The following is a 21,493-nucleotide window of genomic DNA, read 5'->3' on the forward strand; positions in this document are numbered from 1 at the left end:
ATAAATACAGAAAACAATAATGGACCCAACACTGAACCCTGAGGGACTCCACTAATAACATTAGTCCAAGATGAGCAGTGTCCATTGACTACCACTCTCTGTCTTCTCCCCCTCAACCACCCCTTTATCCATAGCAGCAATTTGCCTCCAATGCCACACTGCTCCAATTTGTGCAGCAGTCTTCCATGTGCAACAATATCAAAAGCCTTTCTAAGATCCAAGTATATAATATCAAAGTTATTCCCTGCATCCAGTTCTTTTTTGACTGCATCATAGTATCCAATCAAATTGGTCAGGCAAGACTTCCCCTTAACAAAACCATAATTAACAAAACCTTCCCCTTAACAAAAACCATGTGGTTATAGCTGCTTAGTGCTTGTCGGAGTGAAGGTCCTATACATTGTACGTATTCACCATATTTTTGAAACTGTTCCATGTGTTAGCCATACTTTTGCTTTCCCAATTTCATAAAAAGCGCTCATAAGCTTTGCCAACCTCAACCCCATGGTTCTTTACACTAAGGCAGGTGCATTGGTGCCTCACTGTACTAAAACAATAATTTTTCTACCTCTTGAACCAATAAATTTTTAAAATTCTGGATTCTAAAAATTATGGATTATAAAAATAAAAAATTCTTATTTCTCTCTCTCTCTCTCTCTCCCCCCCCCCTAAACACACACAGACAAACATATACACACTGGCCAAAAAGAAAAAAATAAGAACCTTTATTCAGTTTCGAAATGAGCCACATTCATTTCAAATAACAACAAGTGTGTGGCACAGTATGGATTCTATAAGGTGTTTTAGTGCATTTTGATCTAATTGTAATCATCCTTCCAGCAAAATATTGTGTAGTATTATTATTAGCATAGGCTGTTTGTTTGTTTGGTTTTTAGGAGCATTAGCAACTAAGGCCATATTGCTACGGGGGTATGCGGTGGTCATTCCCTGACCTTTCGCATCCTCCGTATTTGGTGAGCACGGGCTCGAACCCCGGTCTAATCAAGAAGCGTGTGCTATGCACTGCTGCTCCTGCCCATCTGGCTACAGAGGCGCCATTAGCAGAGGCAAATGACGCAAGAAAGCAAGCTTATAAAGCATCAGTCAAAAAAAGCTTATAAAGCTTCACCCATCCAGAGCCACTAAGAATTTGTCTAGTTCTTCCTTGTATTTATTCAAACCACCCACTTCCTCAACAACAGATGGAAGTTTGTTCCAACAATCAGCCACCTGCTGACCGAAGGCAAACTTCTGCACATCTATCTTGCGACCATCCTTCCTCAACTTCAATTTATGCTCCTTTCAGGCCTACCTCAGGCCTAGGCAAACTAGGCATGTGCCTAGTGCCTGTACTTTGAGAGTGTCCATAAATGGCAATGGACACAACCAAAATCGTAATGCACAACATTGTAAATTCAAGAGGTCTTGAAGAAGTGTTGCCAATTACATTGTCGACATTTTAGTAACTACAATGTCAAGCGGTATGATAAAAGTATTATGTTTAGGTCTTATTTCTCACTTCCTCACAACCCCTTGAACCTCTTCCGCGACCCCCAATGGGATCGGGTCCCATGGGTTGGGGACCTCTGTTTTACATAGATGGCATATTTTCATTTTGTCATTTTTTGTACTGAATTTTTATATTTTATTTGTGTCTTAATTTTGATTTTGTTTTGTAGAGTATTAGTTGTTTCAAATCATTGAGAATAATTGAATAAACATCTTATTTTGCAATGTAACTGAGTCTCTAAGTAACTAATATACTCTCCTAATTAGTCACCTTTCTGTGTTTGATATTCCGCAAATTAATTTTTGTTTTATGAAATATATTCATCTGTATCAAATAACAAGCATTCAACTGTATGGTATTGAACAAATAGCTGCCTCATCTTAGAGCAGAATAGTATAATATCAGTAATTTAAAAAGCAGTTTCATGATAGAATTATTGACAAGATGATTTTTTGAATGCACCATTGGTGCCATGACTTCATAAAACAGCACCAAAACCCATCCATTTATCATTATTATTAATCCAAAAACATTAAATGTCAATTCATAATAAACATTTTTACAGGGGCCCCAAAAATTACTTTTGCCTAATGTCTGCATATCCTCAAGTTAGGCCCTGGCCCCTTCATGTGTGTGTAGTCTCAGAAAGAGGAAGAATGCCTTCAACATTTGACTTACTCAACCCATTTAAGGCCTTGAACACCTCAATCAGATCTCCAAGCAAGTGCCTAGTCTCCAGACAGAGCAATTTATATGGCTGGAGACTAGGCACTTGCAGGGAGCCTTTCTTAGTAAGAGCACCATTTTGTTCCCTTCAATCTGGATGACGTTCTCTGCACCCATTCCAGCAGATCTACTTCCTTCCTAAAGTGAAGCCTCCAGACCTGTATACAGTAATCAATATATGGCCTAACCATGGCCTTGTACAAAGGGATAATCACCCCCTTATCCTTGCTAGCAAAGTTTCTGCATATCATTGACAAAAAACTCATGGGCTGTTCAGGCAGCCTCTGTCTGCACTGCTCAGAGCAAATCATATATATCTGCTCAATTACCCCGAGGTCTTTTTCATTTTCCACTTCCCATACAGTTGCATTATTAACATACCACACAGTTGATATGTTAATAATGCATACCAATTGGTATGTTAATAGTGAAAAACTGCATATGGGAAGGAGTAATCCAAGATTACTCCTTCCCATATGCAGTTTTGTATTTGTAAATGTTAAACTTCAACTACTATTTCTCAACACATGACAAATTTTCCTGGATCTTGTTGAAGCTTACCCTTTGTATCACCATTAAGGCTGATATACCTTCATCAATATCATTAATATTGAAAACAACAATGGGCCCAGCACTGAACCCTGGGCGACTCCACTAATAACATTAGTCCACTAACAGCAGTTGTTGTTGTTGTTATTTTGTTTTTTTTAGGAGCATTAGCAACTAAAGCCATATTGCTCCAGGATATACGGTGGTCATTTCCTGACCTTTCCGCATTCTCCGTATTTGGTGGTGGCGGGCTCGAACCCCGGTCTAATCATGAAGCGTGTGCTACGCACTGCTGCTCCTTCCCACCTGGCTACGGAGGCGCCTTTGTTGTTGATGGGGTTTTTAAGTGCAATGGCTACTTAGGCCATATTGCACATAGAAAAGTGGTTCATACTGCCTGTGTTGGTTCATGTAGAATCAGTTAGAAATGGCTATACAGTCCTATTTGTTTTAGGAAGGAGAACAATTCTGCGAGATTTGATTTTTTGCCTATGATATGGCTAAGTGACAAAGGTTCCTTTAAGCTTGCCAGAGAAATGAATGACACTAGTCGAGCATTATTATACAGAGTACATTCCAGAAGTATGTGTTTGACTGTGAGTGGTGTATGGCAATGGTTACACTGAGGAGGGTCATTTCCTGACAGGAGGAACAAATGAGTTAAATGAGTATGGCCGATTCTGGCTCTGGCCAGAATTACTTCTTCTTGTCTGTTTGCAATGGGGCTGGAAGCCCATAATTTTGGTACAGGTTTAATTTGAAAGAGTTTATTATGAATTTGCGCTTGCTATTGCAGAGTCCATCGACTTACATATGCTTCGGATCATAATTTTATAATCTATGAACGGTACTAAGGAATTTGTTGGGGCTGCTCTCGATGGATGTTTGGCAGCATCATCCGCAATTTAATTTCCTGGTATTCCAGTATGGCCAGGTATCCAGCAGAAAATAACCTTTTGTTGATGCTCTCTCAGATGTATCAACTCTGTTCTAATGAGCTTTATTAGAGGGTGATTAGACGGAGAATTGTTTTGCAAGGCTAATAAGGAACTCCGTGAGTCTGTGTATATTAAGCTCTTTTGAATTGACATATGGAAAATATGTTCTATAGCAAGCTTTATGGCATATAATTCAGTCGTGTAACTACTGCACTCTGTTGGGAGAGATAGAGAAATGATAGTATCAGGGAGTACTACTGCTGCACCTGTTCCACTCTCAGACTTCGATCCATCTGTATAAATTTTAATGAAGTCGGGATAATGTTGAGTATGCGCTATGTGTAGCCGTTGGATGTTAATATCTGATTGGGAGTGTTTACCCCATTGTTGGAAATAATTGTCACAAGATGGCATGATGACAGACCATGGAGGGTCGGGATCTATAGGATCTTGTAAGATTTTATTGAAGTGTATATCCCAATCTTCTGCTAGTTGTTTTAGCCTAATACCAGCAGGCCGAACTGACTGTGGTTTGTTTCTATAGAAGGTTGTAAACTGTGGATTATAAAGTATTGACCAATTAGGATGGGTCATCTGGCTTTGGATCTTGGTTGCATAGTTCAGCAACAGCAGCAGCATCTTTCTCCTGATATTTAGGGGCGGTTCATGAGCTTCAACATACAAACTTTGCACTGGAGATGTTCTAAACGCACCTAGTGCTGTTCTGAGAGCTGAATGTTGAATAGGGTTGAGGCGAGATAAAGCACTCTCCCTGGCAGAGTTGGGGACATGTGCGCCGTAGTCCAGTTGTGATCTGATTATGGTTCTATATAAATGTAGCAGGCTGTAACGATCTGCTCCCTATGCTGTGGTTGATAAGACTTTGAGTATGTTCAGTTTTTTTTGACAAGTAGTCCGGAGATGTTCAATGTGCTTTTGGAAATTTAACTTATTGTCAAAGAACAATCCTAGTAGATGAATACAATTAGTTATGGGAAGAGGATGGTTATTCAAGTGCAGCTCGTGTTCCGGATGCATATTGCATCTGGAGCAGAAGCGAATGGCAGTAGATTTCTGGATGGATTGTCTATAACCATTTTGTGTCATCCATGTCAGGATGCGATTCATTGATATTTGAAGTTGGTGTTCAATGTAATGCATGTTTTGAGAATGACAAGAAATTGAGAGATCTTCTGCGAAAAGGTATGAATCCACAGTTTTCAGAATGAGTTCAATTATATGATTCATTCTCATTGCAAACAAGGTAGCACTGAGAACAGACCCTTGTGGAATTCCTTCTTCTTGGATAAAGATTTCAGAGAGGGTTCCCCGATAACGAACTTGAAAGGATCTCCGGTGAAGGAAATTTTGGATAAAATATGGTAAATTAAAATTACCTCTCAGGCCAAGAAAATGTAGATCCTTTAAGATGCCAAAACGCCACGTAGTGTCAAAGGCTTTCTCAACGTCAAGACAGACCACGACGAGATGTTCCTTTTTGATGAAAGCATTTCTGATATTTGACTCGGCTTTGATCATGAGATCCAATGAGGATCGGGTTTTCCGGAAACCGAATTGGTTGTTATTTTTGACTTGGTTCCTCGAGTCTCAAGTTTTGAGACTCGAGGAACCAAGTGAGACGGCGATGTATCATTTTCTCGAGAATTTTGCTGAGATAGCTGGGAAGGGATATCGGTCTGTAATTTTGAGGAGCAGAATGATCTTTACCGGGTTTTGCAATCGGTAGTACATATTAATGACTCCAGGAGCTTGGGAAGGTATGTTCAGAAAAAATTCGATTATAAAATATGAGCAGCAAAGAGAGTGATCTTTGATCCAGATTTCGGAGCATTACATAATATATCCCATCAGGGCCAGCAGCACTGTTTCTTGAGTTTGTAAGAGATTGCTGTAGCTCAAATATGGTAAATGGTTGATTATAAAATAAAGCAGAATTGTCAGTGTAATTCAGTCTGGATTTCTCTGCAACTGTTTTACGTTTTTGGAATGATTGATCATAAGCATTACAAGAAGACAACAGAGAAAATACAATTCCCAGTGCATTTGATATTTCTGTGGGATTAGAGAGTTCTTGTCCATTCCAGTTTAGTAGCGGGGTGGATAGAGGTGGAAATTTATTGTTCAAACATTTTATTTTTCTCCAGATTAATCTGATATCGGTATTTTTATTAACTGACGAGGCGAATTTAATCCAAGTTTCTTTTCTTGCTTTGCGTCTGATATAGCGAGCTTTAGCTCTGAGACATTTATAGTTAATAAGATTGGAGGTGGTAGGATATTTGCGGAAAATATTCCATGCTTTGTTTTTCTCTTTTTTTGCATTATTGCAATGTTCATTCCACCAGTAATTCGTCTATTTCTTGCTTGATATTGAGGAATTGCGACGGATGTGGCTGCCAGCATTTGATTTGTGATGTGCTCCGTAACACTATTGATGGAACCGGACTGAATGATATTGTTGTCAAATGAGATGGGCGATCTGTATTTTGCCCAGTCAGCCTTTGAAAATTTCCATTTAATTGGACTTTCTGTTGGAAAGGAATAGGATGTTTGAATTTTGCAGATTAATGGAAAATGGTCGCTGCTATAAGGATCACTCAGAGATATCCAATCTATACTTGGAAAGAGGATTGGGGAAATAGATGGAAAGGTCTATGGCAGATGTTGAGCCCGTAGGGAGATGCACATATGTAGGAGACCCAGTATTCAGTAATGTTAAATTCTGCCTATCGATCAGCATTTTGATAAGCTTACCTCATCTGTCTGAGGTGGGGGAACCCCATAATGGGTGATGTGCAATAAAGTCTCCTAGTAAACAAAACGGTGATGGTAACTGCATAACAAGATCTTCAAGTTCCTGAATAGTATATTGATGATTAGGTGGAAGATAAATCGAAACCAATGTCAGAGTAATACCATTAACAACACGTGTGGCAACGGCTTCTAAGAATGTTTGTAATGGAATACGCCTGGCGGGGATGCTTGAATCCACGAGTATCGCTACTCCTCCATGAGCGTTATTGGAGTCAGCCCTGTCTTGCCAATACAGTGTAATTTTTGATTAAAACTAAGACCAGAGATGTCAAATTAGTTTCTTGCAAGCATATTGCAAGAGGTTTATGAATTAATTTTTGATGAATTAATTTTTGTATTTAGTTTGTTTAGTGATGAATTAATTCATGTATATCATCTAAGTTACTGCGAAGACCTCTACAGTTCCATTGGATAATATGTTCCATTATTTGGTTTTGTAAGAGGAAGATGAATCTGTCTGCTTTTTATGCGTGGGTTGTTTGTAACGGTCGGATTTAGATTTTTCTTTTCTGGGAAAATTAGGGCGTCCTGAATCATTTTTATCATCCATATCTCCATCTGCGTGTAATTCAAGAAAATCTTCTTGGTTGGGCATATCATCAGTATCCATGCTTGTTGGTTGTTTCACCTCCACAGGATCTGATTTATGCAATTTTTCTGCCATTGTGCTGTGGGTTATGTTTTGAATTGGAACTGTGAGTGGCGCATTATTACTTTGGTCCACTAACTGTGATTCAGATGTAGGTTGAGTTGATAATACTGATCGAGCCCAGTCGGCGATCGATTTGTCGGAAGAGACTGACACTTCTGTCTGACATGCTACTGATTTGAAACTATGGGTAGCCGAGGTGTAAGTGGTTTTTGGGATACTTAATTTTACTTGTCTTCTAGCTTCTTGAAAAGATACTTTATTTTCAGTCTTGTATTTCTGTATTTTTTTTCCTAACTTCCAGAGATCACAATCTTTGGAGTAAGCTGGATGATTGCCCTTGCAATTAGGACACTGCGGAGTTTGGGCCTTGCATTCAGATTGAGTATGAGTTTTGCAACCGCAGTTTGGACATGTTGCATCTCCATGGCATGTTGTCTGGGAGTGGCCAAATTTCTGATATTTGTAGCATCTCAGAGGGTTTGGGATAAAGGGCCGAACATGACAGTTTAAATAGCCTGCTTTCACTGAGGATGGTAGATTCAGTGAACTAAAGGTTAAAATTATGCTATGTGTTGGGACTAAGGTGCCGTCTTTTCGTATCATAATTCTCTTGGCCTGAGTGACATTTTGATCCTTTAGTTCCTGGATTATTTCTTCCTCGGAAACGTTCAATAGGTCCCATTCACTGATCACTTCCTTGGAAGAATTCAGGGTGTTATGTGGAGTGACTTGAATTGGAATTCCACTTAAAGATGTAAGTTTTAACAGGAGGTCAGAGTGTCTTGGGTGAGAGGTCTCTATTAGCAAGTCATCAGACTGAAGACGTTTCACCATTTTTGGAGATGCTGCTGCATTTACAATGCATCGTTGTATGATGACAGGGGAGAGCTTGCTGACAGGTTGTGAAGACAGAGAATGGATAATCAGGAAAGCTGGAGGTTCTTGCTTGTTTGCATCCTTTTTTAGTCTTTTCGACAGTGAGAAGTCATGATCGGTTTCGTGGTTGTCATGTTGAGAGCCCTTTGGCTCTAATCGTGGGAAATCATTAGTGTCCATGTTTACTCCTTTTAGCCCTGGGAGAAGGACTTTCTTCTCCCAGATTACCGGCCCCGCCATGTGGAGGCAGGAGCGGTGCCACCAGTGACCAAGTGGTTATTAAGGTTAGTAGAGTGAGTTAGTATTTAATATAAATACTAAAGAAGAAAGGTGAGTTCCCTTTCTGGGTTCTTACATAAGACTTTTTAAACAAAGAACCACTTTAAGTGAACAAAACAGAAGAAAATCGCACAACAAAAATAGAACTATATCACTTTCAAAGATCACTTTATGAGTGGCAGAGAAAAATCGCTTGTCACTATCGCTTCACACTCGGGGCCACGAACAGCAGTGCCCATTGATAACAACTCTCAGTCTTTTCCCATTTAAACATCCCTTTATCCATAGCAGTAACTTGCCACCTTGTTCCAGTTTGTACAGCAGTCATGTGCAACAGCATCAAAAGCCTTCCTGAAATCCAAGTATACGATATCAAAATTATTTTTTGTATTCAGTTCCTTTGTGACTACATCATATTATCCAATCAGATTGGTTAGACAAGGACACCCCCCCCCTCAAAAAGTATGCAATTATACTGCTGTGACTGCAGTATAATTGCATGCTGTCTAGACGATCCTGAATTACTTCTTTAACAAGTGACTTCATTATTTTCCTGGGAACATACATTAAACTAACAAATTCAATGTCAGTTCCCTCTCTTAATAACTGGCTAGATCCCATCCACCCCAGGTGCCATTTTAATGTTTAACTTCAACTATTTTAATTCCATTTTCCTCTCTGTTATCACAAAATCATTTAGCTCCCTGTTAGAGTTTGATAAACTTCTGGCAACCCCTTCGCTAAAGAATTCCTCATGTGTGAATGTAGATATAAAATACCTATTTAATTTGTCAGCAACCTGAGCAGGGTCATCAACAGTTAAACCATCGACATCAATTGGACAAAAGTAATTCAACTCCTTCCTTCTGCTGTTAATATGAATAAAGAAATATTTTCTACTATCCTTTGCATTCTTTGCCAGAAACTTCTTGTAATCTGCCTTAGCTTACCTAACCTTCTTTTTGAATTGATTACAGACTAATATATGTATACCATAGGCTATTGTATCACCTGATAATAAGACGGCAATGTTCTCGCTTCTGTTTCCGACATGTTCTGTATGCTATGGTGCACGTGTGCTGTAGGCGCCTCCGTAGCCAGGTGGGCAGGAGTGGCAGTGCGTAGCACACGCTTCTTGATTAGACCGGGGTTCGAGCCCGTGACCACCAAATACGGAGGATGCGGAAAGGTCAGGGAATGACCACATATCCTCGGAGCAATATGGCCTTAGTTGCTAATGCTCCCAAAAACCAAAAAAATAAAATAAAAAAAAACCAAACGTGTGCTGTAGACACGTATTAAGAACAAAATTTGAAATTTTGAAATTTTGCAGCAAGAATAAGGTCTAATAAATTGTGCCAATAGAGGCATGCCATGTGGATTAGCAATACATTCACTCTATTAAAACATAAATTTACAACACTAAGTTCAAATAGATATAGTCAGTACAAATTCAGCTACTATAACCTAGCTAAACTAAAACAAAACTGCTAGAGATACATAAAGACTTCATTATTACACCAGTAGATAAAGCATCAAATAACTATGCTTTTATTTGCAAAACATTTTATGCACACTTTGAGAAATGAACTTAACTCCAGAAACACATTCAGTTCCTGCAAATATTATTACAAAGAAACTTATAGCCTTTAACAAAAATTAAAACTGAACATTAACAATTACAGTCTGCCATATATATACACTTCATTCCAAAATTCCATAAAAAACCCATAGCATTCAGATTTATAACCTCATGCAAGAATAGTTATGTTCACAAACCGGGCAAAATTCTTGAACGTCTACTACAACCCTTGTTGAACATCATGCCAAATAGCAGAATTATAGGCAACAACCTACCAGTATTAAAATCCTTACACAATAACAACATTTCCAGTGTACAAACTTTTGACTTTCACAGCTTATTTACAAGTATTAACCAAACAAAGCTAAAAACAGTACTCAAAGATATATATGCAAAATATAGAGAGAATATAACCTGCAATACCAACTACTGGAACAACCTTGTTTGTTTGTTATTTGGTTTTTAGGAGCATTAGCAACTAAGGCCATACTGCTCCGGGATATGCGGTGGTCATTCCCTGACCTTTCCGCATCCTATGTATTTGGTGGTGACAGGCTCGAACCCCAGTCTAATCAAGAAGCGTGTGCTACGCAGTGCTGCTCCTTCCCACCTAGCTACGGAGGCGCCTGCCCTTTGTGACTTGATTACAGACTAGTTTATATCTGCCATAGGCTTCTGTGTCACCTGATACTTTATATACATCCCATACATTTTTCTTCTCTGCCACGAGCCTTATTAATTCATCTGACATCCATTTAGGCCTAAACCTTGAACAGTATTTCTTGGTTGGAATGAAAAGCCTAGTAGCCTCCATAATTAAGTCCCTGAAGTCTTCCCATTTAGAATTCAATGTTGGTAACATATTCAGTTGATCCCACTGTACAGAATTTAAAAACTGTCTGAGACCCTTGTGGTCACCTTTACGAAAGCAAAAGCCCTTCCCTTTAGCCTTGATGGTAGAGATAGGAAGTAAGCAAAAAGTGAGAAAGAAGAAAGAAGAAAGAAAAGAAGGGAAAAATTAATACATATAAAGAAATAAGTTAATAATATTATAATTTATATATACATGAATATATTGTTGTATATTCACAATCCTGGTGTTGTTTTCAAGTGTCAACTACCAGAATTGTCAGGGACAAGACAACAATAATGTGTCCTCTGTTTCTAACATAAAGTATATACCATGGCAAAATAGCATTACTTCAAAGTACAGTATAGTATTGGACAAAAAAAAAAAGTACGACCAAGGAAATAAAGCAAAATGGAATATTAAGACTAACTAAACATGAACTCGCCCAATATGAGACGATTATACGAATACAACATGATCAAATAGGATAAGATCAGTATAGGAATGAAGGTAAACCGATACACGATGTGTACACTAGTGACCTCTGTGGCAAAAGGTGAAAAAATTAATAAAAAATAATTTTGAAAGGTGCTCAGTAAGTACCGGGGCCGTATTGTGTGAAAAATCACATTGAAAAGATGACATACCAAAAGAGAAAAAATAAATAACAATAAAAATAAAAATATAGTGGACACCCAGAAGATAGGGCTACACTGTTGATCATACATGTATAAAACCATAGCAACTACATGCCAATATGTACATGCATATATACCCAAACAAAAGGGACAAGAAAAGTAGTCAAGGACACTGATGGGTTAGTTAGTTAACAATTTTCCAGTGGGTAAAATTAATCACATTTAAATTAAATGTATTCCATTTGTTATTAATGTCAATAACAGCGGACCCATTATCTACATTTATATCCAAGTTCAAATAATTGGCTGCAAAGTTGCAGGTTTTTTTTTGTTTTTTTTTTTTGTAGTTATTGGCGCATTGGCTTCTGTGGCCATAGTGCACCTCCCAAAGTTTTTGCAGTACTTTGATCCAAGCCCGAGGCGGGATTCGAACCCGCGACCTTTGGGTTGCCAGGCAGGCACTTTACCCACCTGGCTAGCCCGGTCGGTGCAAAGTTGCAGGAACTGGTTTATTCTAATAACAGTTCTTGGGGATATCGGTGACCAGATACACTGAGAAAATTAAGTAGTCCAACATGTACATGTCATCTACATATCTGAAAAATGTGATATCATTAAAAAATTAATATTCATACCAATAAAGGTAAAGATTGGTTATAATACAGGAAGCAGCACTGCCCATATACTTTGTATAGTATGTTTATCAAAAACAAAGATACATAGTTTGACCAGATTATTCCAATAGGAGGTATAACATTAGCATTAGTAGAGGCATATGATGCAAGAAAACAAGCTTATACAGAATCAGCCAAAAAAAAAAAAAAAAAAAACCCCTTCTCATTTCACCCATCCAATCACTCCAAACATTTGTCTAGTTCAGCCTTAAATTTATTTAAGCTGTCAACTTCCACAACAACAGATGGAAGTCTGTTCCAGCAATCAACAACCCACTGGCTAAAGGCAAACTTCCACACATCTATTCTACAAATATTTGATATTCCTGATAGATGTTTTGAAGAACCTTATAAAGATTATCTAAATTAATGCTATGAACAAGCTATGGAAGTAAAATGTTTGTTCTGCAAATTGCAGCGGCTGGAGACTAGGCACCTGCAAGGTGATCTGATTGAGGTATATAAGGCCTTGAATGGGTTGAGCATGCTGAATTCTGATGGGATTCTTCTGCTTTCTCAGATTACGAACTTGAGGGGGCATATATTCAAATTGAGGAAAGACAGTTGTAGAATAGATGTGTGGAAATTTGCCTTTAGCCAGAGGGTGGTTAATTGGTGGAACAAACTTCCATCTGTCATTGTGGAAGTTGATAGCTTAAATAAATTCAAGGAGGAACTGGACAAACTTTTAGAGGGAATGAATGTGTAAAATTGTTTTTTTTTTTTTTTTTTTTTTTTTTTGGCTGATGCTACATAAGCTCATATGCTTGCTTTCTTGCAATCACATGCTTCCATTACTACTACTACTACTACTACTGTAGTGTGACATGTTTTTAGCTTATCTAAGACCGGTAGATTATTGCAAATAATATGGTTATTAGGAATAATGTTCATTATTGGTTTTTATCAGTTGTTCTAAATAAATATAATTACCAGGAACCTGGGCATAGCTATTTTTACATGAGGTGATGAACCTGAAACTAACAGGTGTTTTATGGAATTTAGGTATGAAGTAAACATACGGGAAGTTGAAATTATTGACGTAAAGTTTCAGAATTTTATTTAAAGCCAATATTTCCTTGGTAATGATGTTGTATGATGATGTATTGGGTTTATAGGTATCACTGGATTGCAGTTCTTTTTCTATTTAAAAAAAAAAAAAAAGAACTGAAATCCAGTGATACCTATACCTGTAGAAGTATCACAAAAGAAAAGTGCTATAATGGATGTCAAGAGAGCATGGGACAGTTACCAATTATCACAAGATGCAATTTCACATGACAATAATAAGCATATCTGTAACAAATTCATTGATGGGGCGAGCAGGCAAATTTTATTTTTAATGATTACCATAAAAATATCCAAAATCCAGATCTTTCAAATTTGGAGATTAAACTGGGCACTAGTAGAAGAAAGAAAATAACAACTCACAAATTAAATAAAAAAACTGACAGTGCTACACAGCATCCCATAAGTATTCTATTAAGTGATTCATTTCTACTTTACCTCTCAAACTTTATTTTATCAGTTTCTACATATGTTGTAACAATAGGTGTAGCAAAGCGAGCAGATATAGCTTCTGAACTAGGAGAAATTGTTACCACCATTCCCATCATCTGAGCAGGCAAAGCTCTAATGTGCTCTACAAATACTTTTCCAACGTCATGGTTCACTTCCAAGATAACTGCACCATCATCTGGAACAAAATAACTCCATATCTAATATAAATTATCAACATTAACTACAGGCAGGATTAAAAGTTCCAGGACTGAACTTTTATTTAAACAAATATAATGTTAATTATATTTAAACAAATATAGTATAAATAAAATATAAGTATAAAATAAACAAATTTACTTAACAAGTTTGCTACCTGAATGCAAACTTGCATCAAAACAAACTGCAATTTTTGTGCCTCAGTCCAAATATGCATCCATTCAAGTGCGGTCAATAAATGAGCACTGTAAAAGGAAAAGCACACAAAATGAACAATTGAGCAATATCGGCACACTGACCGAACTACGGGCCATTGCATTACAGCTGAGATTTTGTTTAGTGTCAATCACACTATCTAGAGAGCACTATAAAAGCTGTATACTTGGTTCACAGTTTCATATGTTCTTTGCTTATGTTGAAGTTATTTTATCCAGTTTAGTATTTTCTACAAGAAGAAATGGTAAAATTTTTTAAGATTATGCTTGCTGAAATTCTCATTTCTTTAGTTCGTGAAAAACAAAACATCATCCGTAATGTGTCTACTAATAAAATTTTGTGTAAAAAATGTTTTCCTATAAAATTTTACCCTAAAGGGTTGTTATAATGGACCCACAGCCTGGGACATCAGGACTGACAAGGAACAGAGACAGATAGTATGCTGAAGCTGATGACAATGAATCAGTTCCTTTATAATATGTCATCTGATACTGAAATAGAATTCTATTCAAGTGATGTCGATTCTGTATCTTGTACAAATACATCTGCTGATGTATTTGTACATTCTAAGACTGATATCGCTGTTTGGCGATGTCAGTCTTAGAATGCATACCATTATCTACAGATTGAAAAATCCTAATTTTATCTGCGATTGCAAAGTTATCTGCTTTCTTGGAGCCATACCAATAAACATATACTCTAACTAATGAAATGAACTTCAGCCAATGTTTATTTCATTACAGCACTGTGATAAAAGAGAATGGGAAATCTTAAGAAATGATTTCTCATGGTCAGGCGGTAAGCTCATCAATTACTTCAATATATTTGAAGTGTTCTATCATTTTTAAATGTGAATATTGTAATAAAAAAGTAAAATTTCAGCTTAAGGAGTAGAAAGTTATGGTTATTATAGAGATATCCTTTTATTTTTATTTTCATTATACGGAATACAAAATAGCATTAGATTAATGAGAAATTAGCCAGGACCAACCACATAGGACATTATAACATGTTGGGATGTTAAAAAGAAGGTTGCTTTAAAGAGCTTCAGCTGTATTACAGATAATTACACACAAAATTTTTTAAAATAATAAACTTGGCTATTTAATTTTCCCCACTGGTTATAACTGTACAATTGCAAAAATACTCCTTCAAAGTCCTTTTCTGAAAGTTTCTTGATTAATTTGTCATTAACTGTTGCAATTTTTGCTTCGTCAGAAAACTGACATCCCTTTAATAAATTCTTTAATTTGGGGGAAAAAACAGAGCACCTGATGCCATGTCAGGTGAATAAGGGAGATGTTATAAGATGATCAGATATTTGGAAAGGTATTCAGAAATTACTGCTGCATGATGAGCAGAGTGCTGTGAGTAACTGTCATTCCAGTTTTTTCTTGCCCGCAGAATAGTAGAATAGAGTACAGTAGAATATCTGTAACTAGTTGTACCCAGCATCTTTCTGATTATGGCATAAATAGTTTAATCTAGATCCTTTAGTCTTCACCATTCTTGTTTAGTGGTGATATAATTCTACAGCAGTCCTGTGGGATATATGCATATGTCTCTATTTGCAGGTGGTTCACCGTCTTCTCCAACAAATATTGCAGCAACCTCAATTTTGGATGTAGGTGCATTATATCATCTCTTATCTAAGTCCAGGTCTTCTATAAGTGCTATGCACACATTCATTGTTTGATTGGCCTAGGTTATTTGATGCATTTGTTTATATGATTCAGCAAATAGGTTAACTTGTTGCTGTATCTCGTCCAGTTGTTGCTTCAGCAGAATCGAAAATATAAAGTTGTCCATATCCTGGCTTATTTCCTTCGTTTGGATATAGTGGTGAGACCAAATGGTAAATCTGGCTGTGTATTTTAAAACAGTATGGACCATTTCCAGGTGGTGATTTAATTTCTGCGTCCACTGATGTGAATGCCATTGCTGAGTTGTACTCTCATATATGTTCTCTGTAGTTATTTGCTTCACGTGTATCCCTTGCAAGCAGTTCTCGTAACAGAGTAGATGTCTCAGATCACTATCTGAGCCACCTACTCTATTATGAGAAACCTTTCCATCATGACAGCATTTAGTGTATTTATTTGATGTGTTTTACTCATGTCCCCCAATATCTTGCATTGCAATACTCACAGTTGTAACACATATTTCCTATGTCATGCTCTTCCACATTAATTATAGATTGTTGACAGGGCCGTGCAAAGGTACTTGGGGAGCCCGGATGCAAAAGGGCTTAAGGGGCCTCGTTCATTTATGTTGAGACTTTGATTACCCTCTCGATTGGGCCCCCCCTAGATCGTGGGCCCTGGTGCAGCACATCCAATGCACCCCCCCCCCTTTTTTGCACAGCCCTGCCTGTTGATTATTTGCATCTGCTACTTTTATTTGATTAGTCCTATGGCATTTCACCCGTCTTCTCATTTCCAATCTTGCTTCTCTTTCTTCAGTGTTTTCTATCTGTCTTCGTAGTTGTAAAGTCATGTTTCGGTCTCTTAGTCTATTAGATCTCTCCTCTAATGTTTCATTAGCATTTCTGCACTTCCTAAAACTTAGAACAGTTTATTAAAATTGAAGACAGATAAAATAAACATACATCAATAGCTTTCGGGCATAGGTTACCTTTCTTCAGTCGAAAAACAGTACAAAAATTAATAAAGAATGCCTGGTAAGGTGGTCATGCAAGGTGAATTGCATGAATGGGTGCTGGCAACAATTAGCGATTGGGCATACCTAAGCGTTTTATATATAGAGATTGCACAAGCAATTAAAAATGTATGCTACGTACAGCACAAAAATTTTAAAAATGAATGGTGATACCAGTTTCAGATATTGTATACCAATTAAAAATTGGTACATAATATGTGAGACAATTAGCTCATTTAATTAGCATTAATAGTAATTAACACAAACTACATTGTTAAAAAAGCAATAGTTTAATTTTCAAGAAATTCTAGAAATTGCTACACATTTTTACCCTCAAGGTGATTGAAAGGTATTCCGGGTTGCAACCTGCCTTTATATTGTTACCATAATAAGGATGACATCACAACTTCACCCGAGAAATACGTAATGCAGAACACCAAGAATTCAATATGAACTATGTTTTCAAAGTTGTACAAAAATCGCTCTGTTAGGAGGGAGCTAAAGATTATGTAATATGAGACCTCAGATGGAACCTTAGAAATACACAATTTTATCAATTAATTAATAACTGATTAATTAAAGGAGCAAAGGTGTTGCAGAATTTTGCTATTCTTTTTTTTTTTTTTTTTTTTTTTTTATGAAAACCCCAAACACGAAAGGTATCAAAACCTATAGTACTTAGTACCATGCATGGGTTGAAGGAGAAGTATGGGAGGGGGATGCCGGAAACTTTGCTCTAGTAGACTAAACATGGGTTCCACCACTTCAAGCCTCCAATAAGCAAAGTGGTGGTATTTCACCGGTTGATGAAAGTCATCTACCACCTCTTTAATCTTTATAGCAAAAGAAGAAATTAAGAAAAAATAATTAATCGAATATCAAAAACAGCAAGAGCCTCTTTTTAAGTAACTCACCTCTTACTTAAGCTCTTGCTATTTTTAATATTAGATCAATAAGACACAGTAACTTACAGCCATTAGTCTATTAATATCAGCATAATTAATTAATTTATTTATTTATTTCATTTTACTTTCTTTAAAGGATGAATAAATATATATATTTTTTCTTATGCTAAATTCTTAATTCTAATTTTAACAGTTACCTCTTCAATTTTGAATTTAATTCTATTCTCCCTGAGAGAGTAACTTCTGCTAGTGTCTGTTACTGCTAAATCAATGTGTCCTCTCTTAATGAACTTATCACAAAAATTTAATTTGCTTTTTTATGAAAAACATTAATTAGTTCCAGGTTGATATTATAGGTGTCAATATTAGTGTGAGGCAAATGTATTGAGTAGTAGATGTATATCAAATAAATTAAGAGCACATGTTAATTTTATTTATGTTGACTGTAGTCGAAATCATTATTTTTATTATTTCTTTTAACTAATGTCATCATTATTATCACATTTATTATTACTTTGCTCATTCAATCTAAGGATGGCTGAAGAAAAAAATATTTTGCTTGAAATTACTTTTAATGCCTTTAATAACATTATTTTTATTTCAATTTTCATTTGGTTGACTTAACAATTTCATCAAAATAATTATAATAAGTACTATTACTTAATTGAATGTTTGTTCAGTACGCCTGATATCACTTGTCCTTTATTTTTTTTACAAGGGGCTTTTTGTAGTCATTGCTAGCAATTTATCCTCCCAAAGGGAATGTTGTATCTTTTCAGAGTCCCACCATTCACTTTGAGTTCTGTGCCACAAAATCATCTCAAGTCTCTCATTACATAGTTCTTACTTTTGCTCCCAACCTGATAAGAGAGGGATTTTTTGTACCACTCTAAAAAGATACTTTGTTTATACTGAATTCTTAGTGTTCTATGTCACATGTTTTTCCAGAGAAGTTGTGTTACTGTGCTGTTATTACAGTAACAATATAAAGGCAGGTTACAACTCAGAACATCCTCCAGTCACTTGAGGATGGAAATGTATAACTATTTCTGAAACAGCCAGTGAAAATTCAACTACTGCTTTGTAACCATTGTGTAATTTGTTTTAATTACTATTAATGCTAAATTTGTGCTTACATAATGTCTTGGAATAGTTATGTCAGATCTGGTCCATTTAACTGAATCTGGTTAACTACCTAGTAGTTGCATCACTTTTTACAAAAACACTGAGCTGTAAAGAATTTTCTTCTAATTATACATCTACAATTAAAAATAATCAATAAGGCAGATTGGAATCAAGGACCATACTAGAAGAATACTAAAATTACTACCCACATAACTTTAATAGATATTTTAATGTGTTTTTTTTTTTTTTTTTTTTTTTTGGCTGCTAGGAGATACCATGGCACACTTGTTAGATAGTTAATTAGAATGTCTTTCTTCTTGTATACGCATTGAATACAATATAATGGCAGTCGTATGAGCAAATAAAGAGGATGATGAACCTTCAATTGGCAAAAACTAGGAAACAATTTTTTGCAAAAAAGATGGTTCTAGAAAGAATTATATCTTGGAATAGGCTAACCTCCTTACAAGTAAAAAGGCCTAAAGGTCTAAATTCCTCAAAATTGAAAAATGAAGGGCCTGACTACTAGGAATGACATCATTGTATCTGAAATAAGGAGATAGTGGTTTCAGGAAACGACACTGTAATAACCAACATGTTCCAAAATACTTATTTACTTAACTAAACTAAGGAATTATATTGAATAAACATACTATATTAATGCACATATTCATTGACATCACATTATGTCAATGAATATGTGCATTAATATAGTATATTTAAACATTAGGCACCACAATAACCATAATGTGAAATCAATAAATATGTTCATTAATATTTGCAAGTATAAATACATCTTGAAGCCTTTCAAGACTGTATCAACAAATTATGCCTGTGTATGCAGATTCTGTTGAAAACGCTGTAGAAATCTGCTGCCATCTATCAGTTGTGATTACAAATAATTGCAGCCATTTTTATATTTAGGATAGTTTCAAAATTCAGCATAGGATGGTGTACCTTTTCAAGAACATTCAATACAATGTGAGATTACACAAATCAAAATTGAAGTTCTCTGGAATTAGGACCCATAAGCTAATGAAACATGATTTTTTTTACAATTTTTTTAATGAGATTTTTATTTTTATTTTATTTCTGACAATAATCCCAGTAATGTTTGGTCATAAAGTTAAAAATAGGAGGAAAAAAAAAAAACTATGTAGATAAAAGCATTTATGTACATAGTTTTTCAATTTTTACACACTTCCAAAATTGCTCAAAAACATTCAATCTAGGGTATATGAATATATACAGCCCAGAAACTTGCCTGCAAAAGGGTTAATATAGAAAAGCACATAATTTCCCTTCCCTCTGTTTAGCATTGTAATATCTTTTGCTGATTTTCAGTTTATGCATTGTGAGTGCATTAAAAATTTTAATTTTCTACTTTTAAGAGTAGCAAATTTTATTCATTTCAGAAATTTCACTCATATTTCCACTTCATTTTTAGTAGGAATTCATGTGAAGAAGCAATTCAGTAGGAACTGCTTTTTCACACTTATTTTTAATATAAGTGTGAGGGTAGGATGAAAACTGATGAAAACTCAAGAAAACTGGTATTTCTAATACTTTTAATGGAGTTGTAAACAATGCCATTTGGAGTAACTAGAAATATGAAAGATCATAGTAAGATCAACATCAGTAATTTTAAGTGATATAAATTTGTGTAAATAGCATTCTCACTTTCACTTCTGGAGTTCCCCATATAACGAAAATTATGACTGATTTCAAGCAGATTATTTTATTTGGTAAAAAACTAAATTTTGCATTTTTGTTTTTAAAAGTTCAATCCTTGACTTAAATGGAGTATTTCTTTTTTTAATTCCACTGCACATGTCTGTAAAAATTTCTTGTGGATAACTTAAGATCTCCAATTTATTTTAAGGTGACATTTGATTATTATGTGTTCTGGTACTTCCAGAGAATATGGATTTTGCAATTTTATTTTTTTGAATTTATTTGGAACTGGAAAATATCATTCTATAAGATGTTTTTAAGGTGATTTAATTGAAAGAAAAATTTCCTGCTCAACCAACATGCATATATTTTCCAACCACAAAACCAGCAGAAAAATAAGATGTTTACAGGCATTAATATTACATTAATGCCTGTATTTTATTTCTATTTTATTTTTTTATGTAAAATCATAACTGAATACTGTTTATGGATACATACATATATATATATATATATACAGCCGAACTTCCCTTTAACGAATTCGATAAATCCAGCGAAAAAATTCGTTATAGAGAAATTTCGTTATACAGAGAATATCTTTTTTATTAGAAATTATTATCTAATTAGAAAATGAAAACGAATCTACATTTATTTTTAATGTATTTTATTTCAAAAACACTTATTTGCATTAAAAACGTTATCAGGAACATTTTCACAGAACTGTAGACCCATACGAACCGTTTTAAAAGCGTTAATCATTTCTTCGCGAGTTGGCTTTTCTATGGGTTGTTCTGATGCGCCTTCAACGTCATCGTTAATTTCTTTGTGATCACGGTCGCGTCTAACACTGTTCAGCAGTATTTCATCTTCATTTGGATGTTCTGTTGTAGTCAGATCTTGATCTACATAAACAATAACTATCCAGTGTTATTTCATTTTCGATGTTTCCGGACGATTATAATAATGTCCAAAAGTTTTTCAGTTGTGAAAGTTGTTGTTCGACTTCTGTATTTTTTGTAGTTCATCCAGTTGATGTTCAACTTCTGCATTCAATGCAAATCCTGCTTTCGAAAAACAATTTTGAGTAGTG

The 21,493-nt window shown here is 35.7% G+C and overlaps 1 protein-coding gene across 1 annotated transcript in view; it reads right to left on the reverse strand.

Annotated features, from left to right (window-relative positions):
* The window catches only part of LOC150086026 (ankyrin repeat domain-containing protein 13D-like), a 204,548-nt gene that overhangs the window by 90,385 nt on the left and 92,670 nt on the right, over positions 1-21,493 (reverse strand). The window contains exon 7 of the mRNA XM_090373656.1: positions 13,616-13,805. Coding sequence (XP_090229782.1) covers positions 13,616-13,805 — 190 coding nt within the window. The remainder of the gene's footprint in view (positions 1-13,615; positions 13,806-21,493) is intronic.

This window comes from Mastigoproctus giganteus, chromosome 5 (assembly GCF_048544385.1).
Source record: "Mastigoproctus giganteus isolate SK-2022 chromosome 5, ASM4854438v1, whole genome shotgun sequence".
NCBI classification, from domain to species: Eukaryota; Metazoa; Arthropoda; class Arachnida; order Uropygi; family Thelyphonidae; genus Mastigoproctus; species Mastigoproctus giganteus.